Source organism: Chroicocephalus ridibundus, chromosome Z, assembly GCF_963924245.1.
Source record: "Chroicocephalus ridibundus chromosome Z, bChrRid1.1, whole genome shotgun sequence".
Taxonomy (NCBI): Eukaryota; Metazoa; Chordata; class Aves; order Charadriiformes; family Laridae; genus Chroicocephalus; species Chroicocephalus ridibundus.
Genome location: NC_086316.1, coordinates 69,627,577 through 69,646,130, shown reverse-complemented (window position 1 = coordinate 69,646,130; position 18,554 = coordinate 69,627,577). Strand labels below are relative to the sequence as shown.

Here is an 18,554-nt window from a genome sequence, read left to right as displayed (position 1 = left end):
TGTGTTCAATCAGCTTCTGGAAACCATCCTTGCTGCTACTCACAGAAGCAGACACCTATTCTATCGCACAAGGACAATTTGCATTCACAAGGAACAACATTTTCATACTGGTCAATTATTATATATATAAAAAAAAGAGATTGCTTTCATCAAAATATTAATATTCAGATTCTAATATGGATTAAAATTCATGTCTGGTTTTTATTAATATACATCTATTTGAGAGCTACCTAGTCAGATAGGGAGTCCAGTTTCTCATAGTATATACTGGAAAGATAAACATTGCTGTGTGCTAAAATTCAGTGAAAAAGCACTAGTAACCTTTTAGAAGTACTTTGCATTTATGACTCAAAAATTGTATCCCTTTTCAAAGAAGATGAATCCTGTTTATTTTATCTTTAAATAGATATAAAATTACTATGAAAAGTATTATATTTTTATTTAAATACTGTCTGCTAAATAACGGTGCTCTTAATTCAAAATAACTTCAACATTCAGGAAGGTCATTCTGTATGTTTAATAATTATCCTCACAACAGTAAGCAGACTCTGAATGTCTTATTCAGAAATATTTTGCGCACTCTTCACTGCAGCTAGAATTGTTTAGGCAAAAGACACTCTGACGTCTCTTAGTGTCTGATATCTGAACATGTTTTGTTCTAGTGCATTCACTTCAATGTTATAATTCATTTTTTCCTACTCACCTCCGAAGTAAGAGCCATCTGTCAGCTTCAGCTCCTTATTGGATTTGGTGATGACACCAGCAACACCGTGCTGAATGAAATACATCTTTTTGCCCACAGCCCCTTCTCGGATAATATAATCTCCAGGTTGGAACACCTCAAATCTCAGTTTGCTTAGCATAGCAGTCACAAAATTTGGGTCTGCGTTAGCAAAAAGAGGCATTGTAGCAACCAGCTTCCGACAGTTGAAGTTGACAATCTCCTAAATGGGAAGGAAACATAATTATAATAATAGTCAGAAAATATATGCAATATGATGAGCATTGAAAAAAAGACTTTCTGCTTCCTTCACAAAGAAGTTCTTTATGCTCATATTGGACTTTTCTGTGTTACTTTCTGTGCCAATTTTTTCTAATTTTTTCATTATATTTTCATCTGCTTCTAGTGAAGTGATTGAAACTGCAGTGCAGTCTGATTTGTATGTCTAAGGTGAAAGGTTGTCTTCTTCAGGCGATTTTTCACGTTATTTATCATTCCCGTTGGATTTTAAGGGGAAAAATATGACAGAAAGATAAAAATTAAACAGGAATTACACTGCCTGACAACAAGATTAGCTGTTGCAATAACTGTATTAACTGATAAAGTTATGCAAGTCCTGTGTTTTCAAATATTACAGCAGTAACATCTTTCTGATCAGAACAACTCCAGTGGTAATATGAACGTACATTATGGTTAGCTGCAGGGCTAGTTGAAATCAACAGGAAAATTTCCTTCCCAGAATTTAATTCATTTTACAAACACAGAAGCATACATTCCTGTCCTCCGAAGAAATGCATATGTAGTAGATCCTTACATGCTTATAAGCAAAAAGTACTGCTATTTTCCTAAGACTGCTACAGGCCTTAAGGGCGTCTCCAACCAAGAGTATTTATATTTACAGAGCCAACTATGAGCACATCTACATGTAAGTATTAGTACCAAAAAGCTATAAATGTCCTACTTGCTTTAAATCAAAAAAAAAAAAGCACAATTTCCGAAAGAGTTTCAAGTTCATTCTTGCGGACCTTACTTTGTGTTAGGAAAACTGGCATGGTCAGTTGTTATACAGATTTAACAGCGTACTGAAGAGCCGAGGCTAATCAGTATTACACATGAAGAGGGGCTCAGGCAGGCAACCTCTACTGAGTTAGCAACACAAACATGACAGGAAGAGCATATACGATCATCTGTATATAAATGCACACAGAGCAAATAGAAGAAAAATACAGCCAGCAGTTACCTACCTGCTTTGTAAAACTAAATATAATTTTTTTTCCAGTGGAGTATCCCTAGCATTTCCTACAGTAAGTCAAGGCTTTGTGATTGATGTAAAGGAGACATCCCACCTACCACTGCTCTCACTGCCTTGACTGAGGCCCATTGCACTCCTGCTGGAAGTTGCTTTTCCAGCCTCCCATGCCTCTGCTGTCTCATACATCTCATATATCCCATGCAGCTGGCTCTCTGAGCAGCAAGCTCAGATATACTTGTTCACAGTTCAAACAAATTCCTTTATTCTCCTCCCACTCCCAGTATGTGATATCCTGTTTGCAGGCATGATAGGGAAGTTCAGCTAATTCCACAGTATAAGCAATAAAACCATAACGGGTTCTTCCAATCAGCCCCTTTGCATCTGGGAAGAAGGTGGGAATCTCACTTTGAAGGGAATGCATTGGCCGCTGAGGCAATTAAGAAGCATAGGCATGATCAAAGAGTGAAGCAAGAACCACCTTTGCCCAAGAAATTATACCCTTTCAAAATAAATCCAGTGGAACAAAATGTCTCAGCAGTGAAACAAAATGTCTCAGCAGGCACCTGCGAAGCAGAAAGCCGTTATCTTGAGCAATCTCTTATTTTCCATTAAATAAAGAAAGAACAGGACAAAATTACTTCCTAGTGCTACTCCTGGTATAGACTTACGATATCTTCTGACAATCCCACAAGAAAGTGTCGTTATCTACTGTCAAGGTATAAACAGAAAGGTCTCTAAGCAGAAATAAACACTGATTCTTAACAAAGGGCAGTTTAGCGATTCTCTTTAACCCCGGTCTCAATAGCATCACATTTATATACTTAGATAAACACTACATAAGGCTTCTTCTCCCTCCTCTTTTTTGCTCTGTAATGAGCCAAGGGGATACAAAAATAAATGCTTTTATATAATCATAATTTAATGCAGATTTAATTCCAGAATTATTGGGTTAAAGATAGAGTGAATGAAGAGTAAGTTGCTACATCTTTGAAGTCAGTCACTAAACTCCAATTGAATTCAGTGGGGATATGATTCTACCAACAATGTTTTATCTGAGAATTATTTATAAGTGACGGAAATAGAACAACATTCCTCTTACATCACTTTTCGCTGTACTACCTCACTCTTCCTCACCCTCTCTGATTGCCATAACTTCCCCTTCTTATGAGGGTTTTGGAATGCCTGAAACACTGCATCATGTATGGACTCCATTGTTAAGCAAAAATTAAGACATAAAAAATTAAGACACGAGGAGACAGATCTGAGACCAAGAGCAGACTTCTTCATGGTTGCATGAAACTTGAAATGTAGAGGAATACATGTCAGGAATGGAAAACAGAAAAGATGTGAGGAAAAGAGCACTGGGAGACTCCTATATATTGAAAGGAAGAGCAGCCTGGCTATCACTCCCACCAGCAGGCAGACGTGGATGCTACCAGTGTGACACTATAGGACGCTACTGTCTACGTACATGACATCAGAATCAGAGCTTAAAAAACCCCCACAAAACTAGTCTTGCTTGTAAAAACACATAGAAAATTTGATGCAAGATGTGTGCTGTTTGCCTGAATCCAAAAATTACCTAAGCAACAGCACTGCAAGGTGTGAATTACCAGATAGGTGTCATGGGCATTCAGGATCAGTGAATCCTGATGAGTCAATAAGTCAAGAGGCGTAATCCCAGCCTACCCCTTCAAGTATATTCTGTATGAGGGAATAAATATTGCAGAGATATTCCAGATGACTGTCTTTCTAAAGGATGAGGATAAGCCGTTTTTCCTTCTCATCTAAATACTCCATTTTCCAGTCAAGCTTCAGCCAATACCTCCATCCCAAGCAAAAGTTATTCTCTGTTCCTACTGCTCGCAGTATGGTGGCATCACGCGAGCTGTCCCAGACTACATCCTCAGCTCCGTATGAGACTGCCTTACTGCAGTCTCGGCTGATGCTGGAAAGCTGGCAATAACTATTACTTGTCTTGCCTTGCCCAGGGACTTTTCAGTAGACTTGCTGCTTGTTTTCTGTTTCTGAAAGTGAATAGCTTGTCTTGCATGCCCAGGAGGCAGAGAAAGGAAATTACTAAAGAAAGCAAAAGTTGACAGGAAATTATATAGAAGCTGGTGGGGAAGCACAGAAAAGGCTGGCAGAGTGGAAAGTTCAACTCCAGTCATGATCAGTAAGAAAGAGTAAAATAGACCTAGGTGGAGTAGCAATAAGAAAGAAAGAATGGGAGGAAAATAAAAAGAAGGAACAAAAAGATCTAGAAGAAAGGGAAAAAAGAAGGGAGGAAAGTTAACTTTAAAAAGAGATTAAAAAACTGAAATTCCTGAAAAAGTGAGAGCACAGGAGCACAAAACATGAAGAAAAGGTATCTGGAGTAAAAGCTGAGAAGTAGGGCAGATGAAGCAAACAAAAGTGAAATTGGAAAAAAAAGACAAGTGTTCAGTAATGTACCTTAACAGCATAATACGCGAGCATGATATAGACAGAGGGGAGAAATCAGACCTGCATGACTCCTCTGCATAGGAGCCAGTACAGCTCAAATAGAAAGGAATTCATCTCATCTTGGGAATCCCAACAAAACACACCCTTGTTACAGGATTTTCACCCTTGGAACCTCATGTCCTCATATGGCTCCATCCTCTGCCCACCCTTCTCTAGCAATATGGAAACTATATCTGGATATACCCATGTATACACACTCGTTACCTGCTCAGCCTGAATTGCCTAATGAAGGTACCAACATAGCTACAAAACCACCCTGCTGTGGTAATTTCAGCCGTTATGTCCCAGTAATGCATTCATTTTGTTGATTAGTTTTCTGTGAAAGTTTATGCTAAAGCATGAACTTTCCTTATTTAAGACGTTAGAGGGTGGAAAATTACTGAGGGAGAAAGAAATGTGTCATTTTTAAGTGCTTTGTTTTTCTTTAAAGTGTTCTTTTATTTAAATATGAGATCATTCAGAGCAAGTAAAATACATTTCCCCGAGTCTTAATCACAGGCAGTGCTGCAATTTCAGATTCTTGTGTATTACTTCAAATATCATCTTGGGGAGAAAGAAACAGTAAAGATTATGAACGTGTTTTATGTAACTCAGAAAGTAACAGGAGAAATAGTACTGTGTTTTAAAAGAAAGGTAACAAAAGAACAAACTGCCAAATTAAAAGTTAACATTTGGTGCGGAGAAAAATCTTTCACTCATATTTTCTTTAATTTAATTCTTTGGAGCCAGACTGGAACCAGATTATGCCCAATATGAAAACCTAATTAAATGACATAATGATGATTTTTTTCTTCCCTCTACATGAAGAAAATACCAAGTGAAGCCTGAGGAAAGGATTAGGATACACATCATATGCATATCATACAGCCGAAGTGGTTAAAGGGCAAGAGTGATTCAGACCTACACGGACCAAGTGTTGATCTAGTTCAAGTATCGGTCTCTGTTACACAAGAACTAAGTTGGAGGTGCAGTGGTCTGCTTTATATAAGAGATTGGTTAGGCAATTACACTGGCTCCTGCTCCTTTATAGCGTACTGGTTTTGTTACTCACTTTGGCCTTCCTGGCTATTTTTTCAAACTGATGTTAAAGCATCAGGTATTACCATTTTGTGTGAGTTCAGTATTTCAGGATGACTGCTCCGATGCATCTCAAGATGTCACATTTACAGAGGCAGCCGCAAGGCTGTCCTCCCTGTGACCAGGGCATGGCGGTAGCCAACACCTCTGATGGCATGTGTAAGGGTTTTTAGGACCTTTGCTCCAGGAGAAGATTTGTAGATAGAGGTAGTCTTTTTAGTTAGACTGACCGGAAAAAGCTGTTGCTAGAAGAAAAAAAGCAGACAAAGTTCTTGAAGTATCTGTATGCCTGAAAGGTTCTTTGCTTTTTCCCACTAATCCAGTTGAGCTAAGGAAAGGTACTACTTCGATTTACAAACTATGTCCTACTCATGCGTAGGCCACCGAAGTCTGTTAATGACTACATTGAAAAATAGCTTAGTTTCATTAGGACACTCCTACACACAATTGTAAAAATCTAGTGCATAACTTTAACAACACACATTTTTTTCTAAGTGTCACTTCCTTTACACTCTGCTTTCAAAGGATGAGAAACTAAATCAGTCAATTTCCTGGCCATTGAAAGGAAGAAATCACTTTATTGAGAAAGCTGTTTTTTCTCTTAGAAATAACTCACAGAAGAAAAAGTACTGAGCAAGTGATTAAGAGACAACTATAGGAAAAATAATGATATTTAAGGATTTGGGGCCGTATGAGCAGGTTAAATATATATAACCTGGGTTTTAAGGAGGCATATTTTGTATGTGTTCATGATGTCCTGCATTTTTTTAACCCATTGGTCAATTATAGCCAACTTTGGCAGAAAGGAGGCATCTTACTGATATTAAGTTCTCACAGGTTTTATGACAGCAGGCAATCAGGAGGACTAGGATTAGTACCCCACTGAGGGAATGACTACATCATTAGCTCACAACTTGTTTAATGCCAGAAAATCTACATGTGGCAATGAGACGCAATATTCTTCATTTCTGGTGCAGCTGAAATTGTTCAAATTGCTTTGACACATTCTGCTTAATTATCTATACAGAGTGTATGACTTAAAAATAAATTTTGCTCAGAGGCTTTAATGTAAGTAATAATGTACACTTTTCTCTTTGAATGGGACTTCAATGATTTTCCATTTTTCAATTACATTGATCAGTTTTAACCCATAGAGGTGGCTTAAATTTTAGTTACAAATAGGGTAACTTTGATACCACTATTTGTGTCTAGAGCTGCATTGACAAACACCATTCTTTTTTCTTCAGGACTTTGATATTTTGCCATTCCATAGCTGGATATTGTGTGTGTGTGTGTGTTTTAGAAAACCTCACTGTCTAGCCCCTTTGGCTACATATTTTAAAGCTCAAGAATGCTCTATCTGAGGTAACATACATGTTTGACCTCGAGACAAAGTACAAAACCTGAATAAATTCTGATTGCTAAGGCAAAGACAGTCCACGTGATCTCAGGTGCCTTGAAAACCAGTGGACAGCCTGTGTATTTACATTTTCAAAGCCCTCAGGTCCCCAAGACCTCCAGCACACCTGCATACAGGTTGCCCAGATGCAGAAAATTTTCTAGCCAGCTGTGACATAAGCTTAGGCAGGCAAAAGGAAAAGAGGAATAAATACCCTTTCCAGCCAAACAATGAATGAAATTCCCTGCTTGGATTCTACCAGAAATGAGTGAAGCAGGTCTTTTTTTTTCTATCTAGCTCTGTTCAACTCGGTTTAAGACAAGTCAGCCTAAAAGAGAACATATGGTAGCTAGTACTGCTGTCTCCTAAGAGAAAGCAATCTTTTTTATGCATTTGCAAGCAGAAGGGATATAGATTTGACCAATTATATCTTCTTGGCTTCGTTGATTAAATGTTGGCCTTCTGCATACTTTTCTATTATTCTCTACTTGATTAGCATTTTCTATTCAACTCCTTATATGCATTTTTTATGCTTCAGAATTATTATTACATTAAATTCAAATGCAGACAGGATAATCCTTTGGAGGATACATGGTTCAACCAAACCTCCAATAAAGTCATTCTGATGAAGGATATCCATCTTTTCCCCAGCTTGTTAATTGATTTAATGGAGCCTAAGGGAGAGCAGTTCTGTGCATCTCATGCTTCTCTTCTCTGGATCCTCCATTATATTTAGAAAATTAAAAAAGCAAAAGAAAGAGGGAAAGAAATAAAAAAGACACTATCTGTTCACCCTTTCATTCACCCAACTGTCCATCCATTCCTTGACTGGGCTATTTTTAAAGGGAATTTAGCTTTCATCTTCTTCAATGTTCTAAAATGTTCTATGCTTCTGAAGTTTGGTTTCCAACTGGGGAAAGGATAAGCAGCATCAAAATGAGAACAGTGATACACGCAATGTTTTAAGGCAGTCTGTAATTGTGAGATAGCCAGTCTAATTTCAAAAGCCTGAGAAGTCCTGATAATCCAGATAAGTGCTTAAAGTTTGGGCCAGTTGACCAATCTGTATTTCTTTCAGGTTTTTCTTTCTGAATTGTACCACTGAACAAATCTCCTGAATGCTCTTAGTAAGAAACCACACAGAGTTCATTACAGAAAACAATATGGAACTAGTGCTGTATGATACAGTAGTTGCTGTAGAGTAATCTGCACAAGTAATAATGATATCTGCATAAGTAATAAGTAATAATAAGTAATCTGCAATTTCCAAATGTATTTCACAATCACTGTTTCAGTTTTCTGCCCCCGAGTAATGAAATATCTTCATTCCCATTTGTGTGTATGTACATTTGTGTTTTATACTCATTAATACTATAGTATTTACTAAATAATATCTTGGGTAGGGGGCATTTAAGACTGAAATCTTCGTTTAGTGATGTATTTTAAATATTGAAGTTGTCCCATTATGTCAACGAGACTACAGATTCAAATACATGTATTGTCAAATTGTAGCAGAAAAGTGAAGCCTAAGAGATGTGAAGTTTACAAAATCATACTGGTATCCATATCAGAAGCTTGTGTTAGTACATGGAAGGCTGACACGAATTGTTCATCATATTTGCTGTACAAATGAATGAAGCACACCTCATGTTTTTCTAAAACAATGGTTAAGAAACAGGAGAAAGCTGGTTTTGCTAATAATTACAAAACTTTGTCTACTCTGCTTGCCCACAGGTTAATATCCACAGTAGCATTGCTTTTGCACTGTCTTTGGAGCTTGCAGTCACCTCCTTTATCTGGTAATCTGATGATTCTAGAAACCATATTTATTCTTGTGCATTTGCACTGAAACTCCAGTGATACCACTTGCTAACACCAATCAATCTGTGGTTGACCTTGTATGTGATCTGTGTGTCAGCTACTATTTTTTTCTACTACATCCTTCCAAACAAAACAGCTCAAATGCTAGTTGTATCTTTTCTGAATGAAGAGTACTTCTTACATTCACCAAAGTCAGTGAGACTGGGAACCTGGTTGCCAATAAAAAAAAAAAAGGCTTTGTTTTAGAATAGAGCTGTAAAGACTGCTGCTGTTCTCAGGACAGTGCCTGACTCACCTGATTGCATGGAAGAGTAGTTGTGCATGAAAGAAAGTAAAAGAGGAAGAGACAGTTGAGCTTCAAAAAGTAGCCTGAGTTACACTTACATTTGTGTGAGTTATTAGATAAAATATATTTATTTGGGTGTTTTGCTGTGTAAAATATGTCAGTCAGAATGCAGAACAGCATGTGGTGGCTGAACAACACAGTTTGTCTCGCTGAAGAAAGGGAAGGCCATGAAGAGAGTAACTTCTGGTTGAAAGCAGGGAGGAAAAAAATTTGTGTTTGGAGCTAGCAGGGGGCTGACTGGGGACAAAAAAGTACTGAAGCAAAGAACTAGGTGGCAGGAAAAAATCAACATGCCTTAGGGGAAATAGAAAGCTATGGGTTGGACATAAATTTTTGTGTTGACATCTTTCTGATTGGCACTTGTTTGATCAAGAGCAGAAACTGAAGCTAGGAATGCTTCCACGGAGAGTTTATTGTGAGCTCTGCAACAAGCAAGAAATCTCTTCTGCCATTCCATCCCTCCCTTTTTGTTCCCTCCTCCCTCCTCCAGTCCCCTGTGTACTGGAACCCAAATGGCCAAAACAACTGACTCAGCAAGGAGGTAGTTCTCAAGAGAACGTGCTTTATCTACACCCTATGTGTATGGTTTAGCTGTCACAGTAACAACAACCACCAGGAAAACAGTTATTTAAAAATCAGTGGTGATTTGTTTACTGAGTTATTTTAAAGCTCTCCAAGAGCTCTGGATCAGAAATACTGTTATCTTGTTAATTGCTAGGTTAACACTTACTTCTTATTATGAACTAAAAGCCCATTGGTTCAAAGCCTCTCTATATAAAATTATTAAGTGGCTTAAATTAAATCTTCCTGATTATACTGGATAAATCCCAGTTAGCTGAGCTTGAAATATCCACATTGAAATTATGTTTGGAGTTTTTAAGTAGATTTCTCTTTGCATCTAATTTGATTTGTAACTATTCAATGAAGGCCTTATTCTATAGTACGATATGGGAGAAAGAGCAAACTCCTATCTAACACACAAAATCTAAACATTGCTAAATTATATATAATCTGCTTCTTAAAGAGGTAAAAAAGCGCATTTGTAAATAATGAGAAGATTTATTTAGATTTCTCAGACAAAAGACAGACGCCTGAATGCCTGTGTGTGTATGTGCTAGAATATTTACAATGTCAGCTATAGATGTACACATCTATATATAAGAGAAGGATATAAAAAGAAAGATAAGGAGGATGCACAATCCCTTTCTAATTCTGAATCAGCCTTCGTCACTGCTTTGCTATGTGAACTGGGACAAGCTAATTATGAGACTATTTGAATTTGCCTTCTAAAGGAAACTAGTGAAAAGGGTGCTGGAGTGGGATCAGGCACAGTGGGATCAGTGACGTTATGTTGTGAGTAGCAACATGGGTGTAATGAGGTCAGGAATCACATTCAGGCCACTGCACCAGAGGGTAAGCATGCAGAAGTGGAAAAATACTGAAAGCATGGCTTCTAGAGCCCAGTTTTACAGTGAAACACGAGGATGATGCTCAGTTGTAAGAAAGCGTGAGACACGGAGAGCTGGCTCCAGAAGAGATATCATCAGATGGTAAAAATGCAGATGAAGACTCTGCGAATAACTTAGTAGAGTGACAGCCAGACAGCCCTGAAGACAGAATTTGCTTGAGAGTGCCACTTTGGCTAATATTGGTAGCTGCAGGGGAAAGAGACGCATAAATGACACAGGAGGTGTAAAGAGTGGAAGAAATTCTGAGGAGTGCAAGTAGGCACGGTGACAGCAAGAACAGACTCGATAGCAGATCATGTGGAAGAAAAAGAAGGCAAACTGGCAGGAGTAGACTAGTCAATGTGGATTAGTAATAACAGCTAGAGTAAAAGTAATGCATCGCACGCTTTAAACACCCAGCAGGCAGACACACTTAATAATGGCATGGTATCAGTGTAACAAAGAAGAGTCGCATTACAACTAGGAGCCAAATCATGGTCAAGACTTGACAGATCAAGGATGCATAGGACATTCTTAGCATTTGTAAATCCTGAAAACTTTTGTTCTAGGGACCGTGGAGGGGAAGCAGCTCTGTAAATAACAAACAAGAAACCAGGGGATATACTGCAGCCTTCTGTCATCTACATTTAGTAACTATGCTGTGCTTGCTCTCTGCATGCAATCACTAAGGCCTTAAATATTTGTGTTTGTGCTTTCTCTCCAGGACTAGACGTGCACTAACAGCAAAGAGCCTAATGACAGCGGGATACTTGGGAACTGCCATTAGCATCTGTGCGTGAGACCCGGCAGCCACAGGATGCAGGTGCATAGGCAGTGACATGTTCTTTACATCATTTAAATATTCTTTTTCAAAATAATTTCAGCTCATCTGCTTGCCTAGAGTTTTAAATTTATTTAACTGTTAATACCATTTAAGTATAATTACATTACTCCATGAATTAAATATAGGCTGAGGATTATTTCCATAAGAAATATGTTCCTATAATTTATTCAGAAAGATTTTCAAATGATCTTAAAACTATATCTTAATCTCTACTTTTATGAATAAATTTATCTATATTGATTTTATATCATAGGGGAGCCCTTAAAACCCTTGTCATTACAGTTCATTTTAAGGTAATATATTACAAACATAGACTAGCTGCAGAGGAAATATGTGTTGAGATAGACTGTAACATTGAGAAATATAAAGACCATATTGGAGTACATAATGCAATGTATGTACTTAGTACTACGCAAAGTTATCTGCAGAGTAATATATAGAATTCTTCTCACACATACACTTGGACACATGAGTTTGCATGTATATGCCTGAAAGTCTGTGTATGTGTGTATATATATGCACACATATGCTCTCCCACACATATATTTGTATGTGTACATGGACATATCTATATGTGTACAAATGTACATATTTGTACATTTAATGTAAAAACCCCAAAGTTTAACTAATTAATGTGTCCCATTAGAACTGTATTTCAAATTAGTTTTAGTTAAATATTTAGAGGTTAATATAATTCATGTAAGAGTGTGTGCTTGTATAACAGAAGTTATAATCTACAACCAAAAAGGTGAGAAGAAAGAAGATTCTGCTCCCAGTCCCAATTATGTTCTTTGGAAATGAAATGTCCTGATGTTCTATATTCTGCAAGGACACATGATCTGTATCTATTTTCAGCGAACATCTTCTCACATGCTGGCCTAAAAATAGGTGAGCCATGAACTTTAAATAATGGCTCAGGAAGGGTATTAACCTCTTTCTCAGATTCTAAGTTTGTCCCGTTGCTGTAAGTATCAATATTATGCAGAACGTATCTGGTGTTAGAGAATGACAAAGCAAGCTACATACACTTCCATTTCTGCATCTCTACAGATGTCATTGCCTCTTAATTCCTTTCAAGGTCTGTTATATATTAAGCTGTCCACACATAATATTGTCAGCATTTCTCTTCCTCTCAGTAGTGAATCTATTTTGTGCCAGATGCTAAAAAGCAGGAACTATTTCATTTCCAACCCCTACTGATGGGAGAATTTCTACTCTTGGTGAAATGCCGATGATCATGAAAACTCGTCTTTTCATAAATACACAAGTGTTTATACAATGTGTGGCAATGGGTGGTACAATGAGCAGCTAGATTTTTGTGTCAGGGACTGTGGATGTCTGTACTAGCCACTATATTTCCCAAATAATCTGTTACAACTCCTATAGCATAATGCTCTCATCAGGTATATTTTCCAAATGATTCTCAGTAGTTCTACTTTTTTCTACTTTTTTAATAGACCCATCTTTACTTCCTGGTAAATTCAGTACAAGAAAAAGCTCCTCACTATGAAATAAACTTATTTTTAATACATGTAAGTGACATGCTTGAGATCACAGAAATAAATAATAGCTTTCGGTCAGAGTTAACTAATGACTGCAATCCAGGCTAAAATGAAAACTGTTAGGTACAAAGAATGTGGCTTTTCTTTAAGATATATATAAACATATAAGTATTTATCTACAAAATAGCTTGGCCTTCTAGCAAGGCACCATCCATTGTTTCAAATGTACTATAGTGATCAGAGAGCACAAACATGCAATAATCAGCTCATAAATAAAACTTGCCACTGTATGTGCTTTAGAGCACCTTATTAATATTTCCTCAGCCAACCATAGAGTTTTTGCTTTTCACAAACGAGGGAAAAGAAAAATGGATTTACTCAGAAGAAAATTAACAAACATAGACTCCACAGAACAAGCTGTGAGATTAAAATCCTCTTAGAGGAAGTCCTTGCCAGTCAGTGCTCGACTTCTGATGAGGCTGGCTTGGGATCCAGTGCTACCACTGGGCAGGACGGTATCGTGAAGGTATCATGAAAGAGGTGGTGACAACCTTTTGCAAAACCCATTGCCTTGAACTCAGCCCAGGAGTTCCAGGAAGTCTGTACCTGTACTCACAGTGGCAGACTCCAGTTTGCACCAGCTTTTATCTCTAACAATCTTATATCACAGGAGTTTCGTCCCAAGGGGACGAATACTCTTGTTAATCACTGGAAACATAAGACACCACATCCCTTCAGTGTGAAACACTTGTGTTTAAATTAAACGAGTGCAATTCAACATTGTGTGCATCCCCATCTATGCTAAATTTCATTATCTGTCCATTTATAATTCCAAAATTTTCTTTGCAATTCCCATTTCCATTCAATCTCTTATAAAAAGACTCTTCATCAAAAGCGATTACATTTTCAAAAGATTGTTTTGCAACTGAGGAGGAGACCCCTGATTTTTCAGGTACTAAGACTTCAGAAAAGCAATCAGTATTTCACCTTCAGCTTGCCTGCAAGACAATTTGGGGGAAAAGATCGTAAGTATTTTCTCATTGTGTTTGCTAGAAAACAGCAATAGTCCAAAACTACAGATTAGACAGAATTTTGTGCAGGTTTTCAAAATAATATACAATTTTTTTTGTTCCAGTGACACTAGGAAAAAAGCAAAACCATGATCTAGCACTGCCATGATGTGAAGAGTTTAACCTAACTTGGATATCTCCCACAGTTTTAAGGAGATTACCTTCTTAAATCACCACTGTACCAACTGGAAATTAAGTCCATAAATAAGCATTCAGAACACATTTTGTGCTGTTGTTTTTTGTTCTCCTTGTCTTTGCCTTTGAGATAACATACTTCTAAAAGGCAACTCCAAATTTATGCATGGGAAATGCTGTGTACCCTTCTGTATGCTGTTACTACCATAATCATAATGTGTAACCGCGTGCGTAAAAATAGGCACATGTATTTTCTTCTGCATCAGACAGTTCACGGCATATTTATCTCCTCTTGCTGGTGGTGAGTCACAACTCTAAGCTTTATTTGTGGTGACTTTCATGGACGCTGGCATGTTTAAAGGGTGCCCACTCAAGACAGAAACTTTTGTATTCCATGACCCCCACAGCACTTCTACTGATTCCTAACAAATATACTTCAAAAGACTTTAGCCTGCTTCTGCATCCAGAATTTAAACTCCACAGTGAAAACTGAAGGAAAAGATGTTCCCTTTCGACCTCTGAGGACGAGATTTACAGGAAAGGGATGTGAGCACGTCCCTGCTGTGCATCCCTGTCTTGTCTGCATCACATTTTCCACTGGGATCAGGGCTGCATCCTGCCCTCTGCTTTCCCCCTTCCCCTTCCCACGCTCCTCTTACACAAGTGCCATGACATTTTGCTGCAGAAGCTTGTGAGGGAAAAAAATGGAGAGCCCTGGCAGGTACTAGTTTGCTTTCCTATACCCAGATCCTGCATCCCCTAATCTTGAATTAAAACAGATCTAGTTTCCAACCCTGCACCAAGAATTTGTATTTATTTATTTTTCATTTATCTTCAGATATTCTCTAAAGGATTCAAAGGATCATCTGTCAGCCTCTGCTGTTTTAACATAATGGACTCTTAGTCACAATTCAGGGATTAGGGCAAAAGATCATTGGGTTTTCGCTAAATAAACCAAAACTTTCCAAATCCTACTAGAGAGGACACAGGCTAAGCCAAAGCAAGCACAATGTTAAAAGAATGTGTTTACATAAGGAGAACTAACTCAGAAGTCATCTGAAGTACTTTGTTATTATTTTTAACCTCCTAAAAATCAGCAATGCCATCTATAATTGCAATAGCATATTCAGACCTAATAGGAATGAACATGCTGTGGTAAGCATTGTCTAATAAGCAGTAACCTTTCCGGGCTTTCAGCAGAAAATGCACGAAGGAAAAAAAAAAAAAGTTCTTGACTTTTTCCATCCGCTGCCCCCAGCACTAGCTGGGTCTCAGCTCACTGAACAATTCTTCAGTGCATTAAAAACTGGGACATGACAGACACTTTGAAGCATGATCTCGGACCGAGTAAGGCATTGGTGCAAAATTCTCCTCTACGGGACAGCGCTCCTGTTGCATCAGCTGCCGTTCTCTCAATGTGCTGGACCTGGTGCCCACAAAAACCTTTCTGATTCTGCTCTTCAGATGCCTGAACAGCAGTTCAGACAGGAGCAGGCAGAGACTGGATTTATTGTTCTGTAATGGGATTTGACATCTCTCACAGCATTTAGTTTGCATCTAAATAGCCTGGTACTTTTCTCAAAAAACTTACCTTTCTATGGAAGACAACTACTGCACTAAGATTTGGGGATCTGATTTGGATTAGCATATTTAAAGAACTCATGAAAGAACTGTCACGTCTGAAATATTTATTAAACAATTAAGACATGGAATCTCACAGGTGCAGTAACAAGACTGTTCAAAATCGTAACTACTAAGAACTGCTGTTGTATTATTAGCTGCTTTATTGGAAGCAGATAGATCTTGGACATGCCAAAGCATATCTCAGCTCAGGATGGATTTGCTAACAAAGCATGTCAAACACAGAAGGGAGTGTTATCAAAATTTCTTGACTATGTGCACCAGCAGTGAAAGTGGTTGACAATTCAGAAGCTTTGTCTCAACTGCAGCATGTACACTCACGCGTGCATATGTGGAGGAGCAAGCACACTCCCCACAGCTCAGGAAATCAAAATTCATTGTCTCAGGTCTCTGGGCAAACAGATTTGAGTGTGCACACAGTGTGTTACCATGTCACACCCGCTGGTGCAAAGCATCTTAAAACACAATAACCCAATCACCTGGTGATTGTCTGCTCATTTCCAACATTAAAATGCCCCATTTGTTACTACTTTTAATTTTAAAAACTTAATTATAGTCCTTTCTAAGAGGTTTTCAGGGCTTTGCTTAAGCTTTGTATAACTAGACTGTTATTTAGGCATATCTTACACAGATCTTTGAAAGATACCAATACCTTTTTTTCTAAGCATTTGTCAAACAAGTAATGCTGTGGTATATCAGCATTCTTCTGTGAGACTGACATGCTGCGTAATTCTTTCATGAGTTCAGTACTCCAGAGTTTGAACTAAAGTTACGTTTTAACTGTGTCTATGTGAAAAAAACCTCTAATGCACTAGATAAAGAGGCATTCACTCTCTTCATATAGCTATATAAAGAGATACTTAAATGAGTTCCCGTATGACTGTATCTATAATTCTGATGCATTTTCCCTAGTTCCCCTCTTTAAGTGTCATACCAAGGTTCACTGCATATAAAAATGCATAAAAGTATAGTGGATTATAATGAAAGAATTACCTTTCCATCTTTTACGAGCTAAATTTATGGAAGCAAAATATTTGGCATCTCCAATAATTTAGTATTGACTCTGATACTTTATTGTTTTTTAATAAACTCATTTGATTTTCTACCATCATTTTAATGTTGGATGGCCTGTCTCCAGAAATCATAATGACTACACTATTAAAAAGGATTGAAGCATACTAAGGTCTAATCAACACCACATTTTAGCCTCATACTATTAACTCTGGAGATTTTTCATCCTTTGTGCGTAGGATTGTAGTATAGTCTAAATGAGAATATAATGTTTTGTGATTTTTTAAAGGTAAATATTAAATAGAAGGAAAGATATTACACAAGGAAGTAAGTTTTAATGGGGAAAAGTAGCAGGCTAACAATTGGGGAAAAAAATAGTGAAGTTACCAACTATTATCAATTTTAAATCCACTAATGGAAGGTTTTCATTATTTTGTTGAGAGAGTATCTCCCTTACAAGAACTGTCACAAAATGCTACCCTTGATGCAACACTAAGCACCATGCAGGATATTTTTCAGAATCTTACATCTGACTCATTAGGCTATAATATGTAACACAATGTACTTACATTCACTGTCCCTATGGGAATAACAAAGGCCAAGAACTTCACACGATTCAGCTCAATTTCAGAAACAGCACCGTGAAAAGGCGAAGAAGCTTGTTAAAATGAAACTAAAAGCAGCTGCTTATAAGCTGGTTGGAAATTACTGATGGAGAGAATTGTTAAGTGATACTCCTAGACAAATACATAAAATAATGTATCCATTACTTATTAGGAGTTAGCTCTTACAGATATAATTAAAAAAAAAAAGTAAACTCCATGGTTAGCAGTGATTAAAAAATAAAATTAATGTTAGGAATTACTAGGAAATGAATTAATTCTTATTATTGTTACATCAGTATGCTGGCTGCAGGTCTGGTGCTCTCATCTCTAAAAGGCTATAGTACAGCCAGGAAAAAAATTTGAGAATGACAAGAAGGATGATCATGGGGGTGAGCTGGCTTCCATGCAAGAAAGAATGAAGTAGAATAGGTCTTTTTACCTTAAAAAAAAAAATACAGTTTAAGGATGTTATCATAGAAGTCTATAAAATCATAATCCAAAGGGGGTGGGTGGGTAGGAATTGACTGTACTATCACTTTTTCTACAAGAATGAATGGCCATCAAAACCAAAAAACAGTAGGACCCAGGTTCAGTCCCCAAACGAGGAGGTGGTTTCTCATGCAGTGGAGGATCTGTGCTCCTTGCCAAAGGATGTTGTGGTTAAAGAGAGGGAATGTAGATTCAAGAGTGTAAATAAGTAATTGGAAGAGATATGTATTATGGATTACCCAGCAGACAAATCACATCAGTTTCAGAGAATCACTTGAACTGAAAATATTGGGAGCCTAGGAGACTCATTAAGGGAAACATGACACTTGCCCTGTTCTCGTTCTTTGATGGGCATCTACCTACAGCCACGGCTGAGAGGCTGGTGGCTTAGACAAACGCCAGAGCTGAACCACGCTGACATTTCTTACACTCTGTTCTTAGATTATACTGCTTATGCATATGTATCTTTAAATTTTTGTAATTCAGGTGTCCTTTTAGAATATATGTCTCTTAGCTGTGGGGCTTTTCTTGTGTTTTTTCTCTTATTGTCTGCGCCACCTCCATTTCGTGTCATGACAGTTATAAAGACCACTTTTGTGACTGGGGCGTTTTGATGCCAAATGATGTTCAGATACATAAGTAGCAAGACCTCCAAGCTAAAAAATGTGAACTTTAGAAAACTTCACAA

At 37.7% G+C, this 18,554-nt stretch overlaps 1 protein-coding gene across 1 annotated transcript in view; it reads right to left on the bottom strand.

The window, feature by feature from the left end:
- Nucleotides 1–18,554, bottom strand: part of HCN1 (hyperpolarization activated cyclic nucleotide gated potassium channel 1) — a 204,429-nt gene that overhangs the window by 22,642 nt on the left and 163,233 nt on the right. Inside the window, exon 6 of the mRNA XM_063320479.1 lies at nucleotides 704–944. Within this exon, the coding sequence (XP_063176549.1) occupies nucleotides 704–944 (241 nt within the window). The remainder of the gene's footprint in view (nucleotides 1–703; nucleotides 945–18,554) is intronic.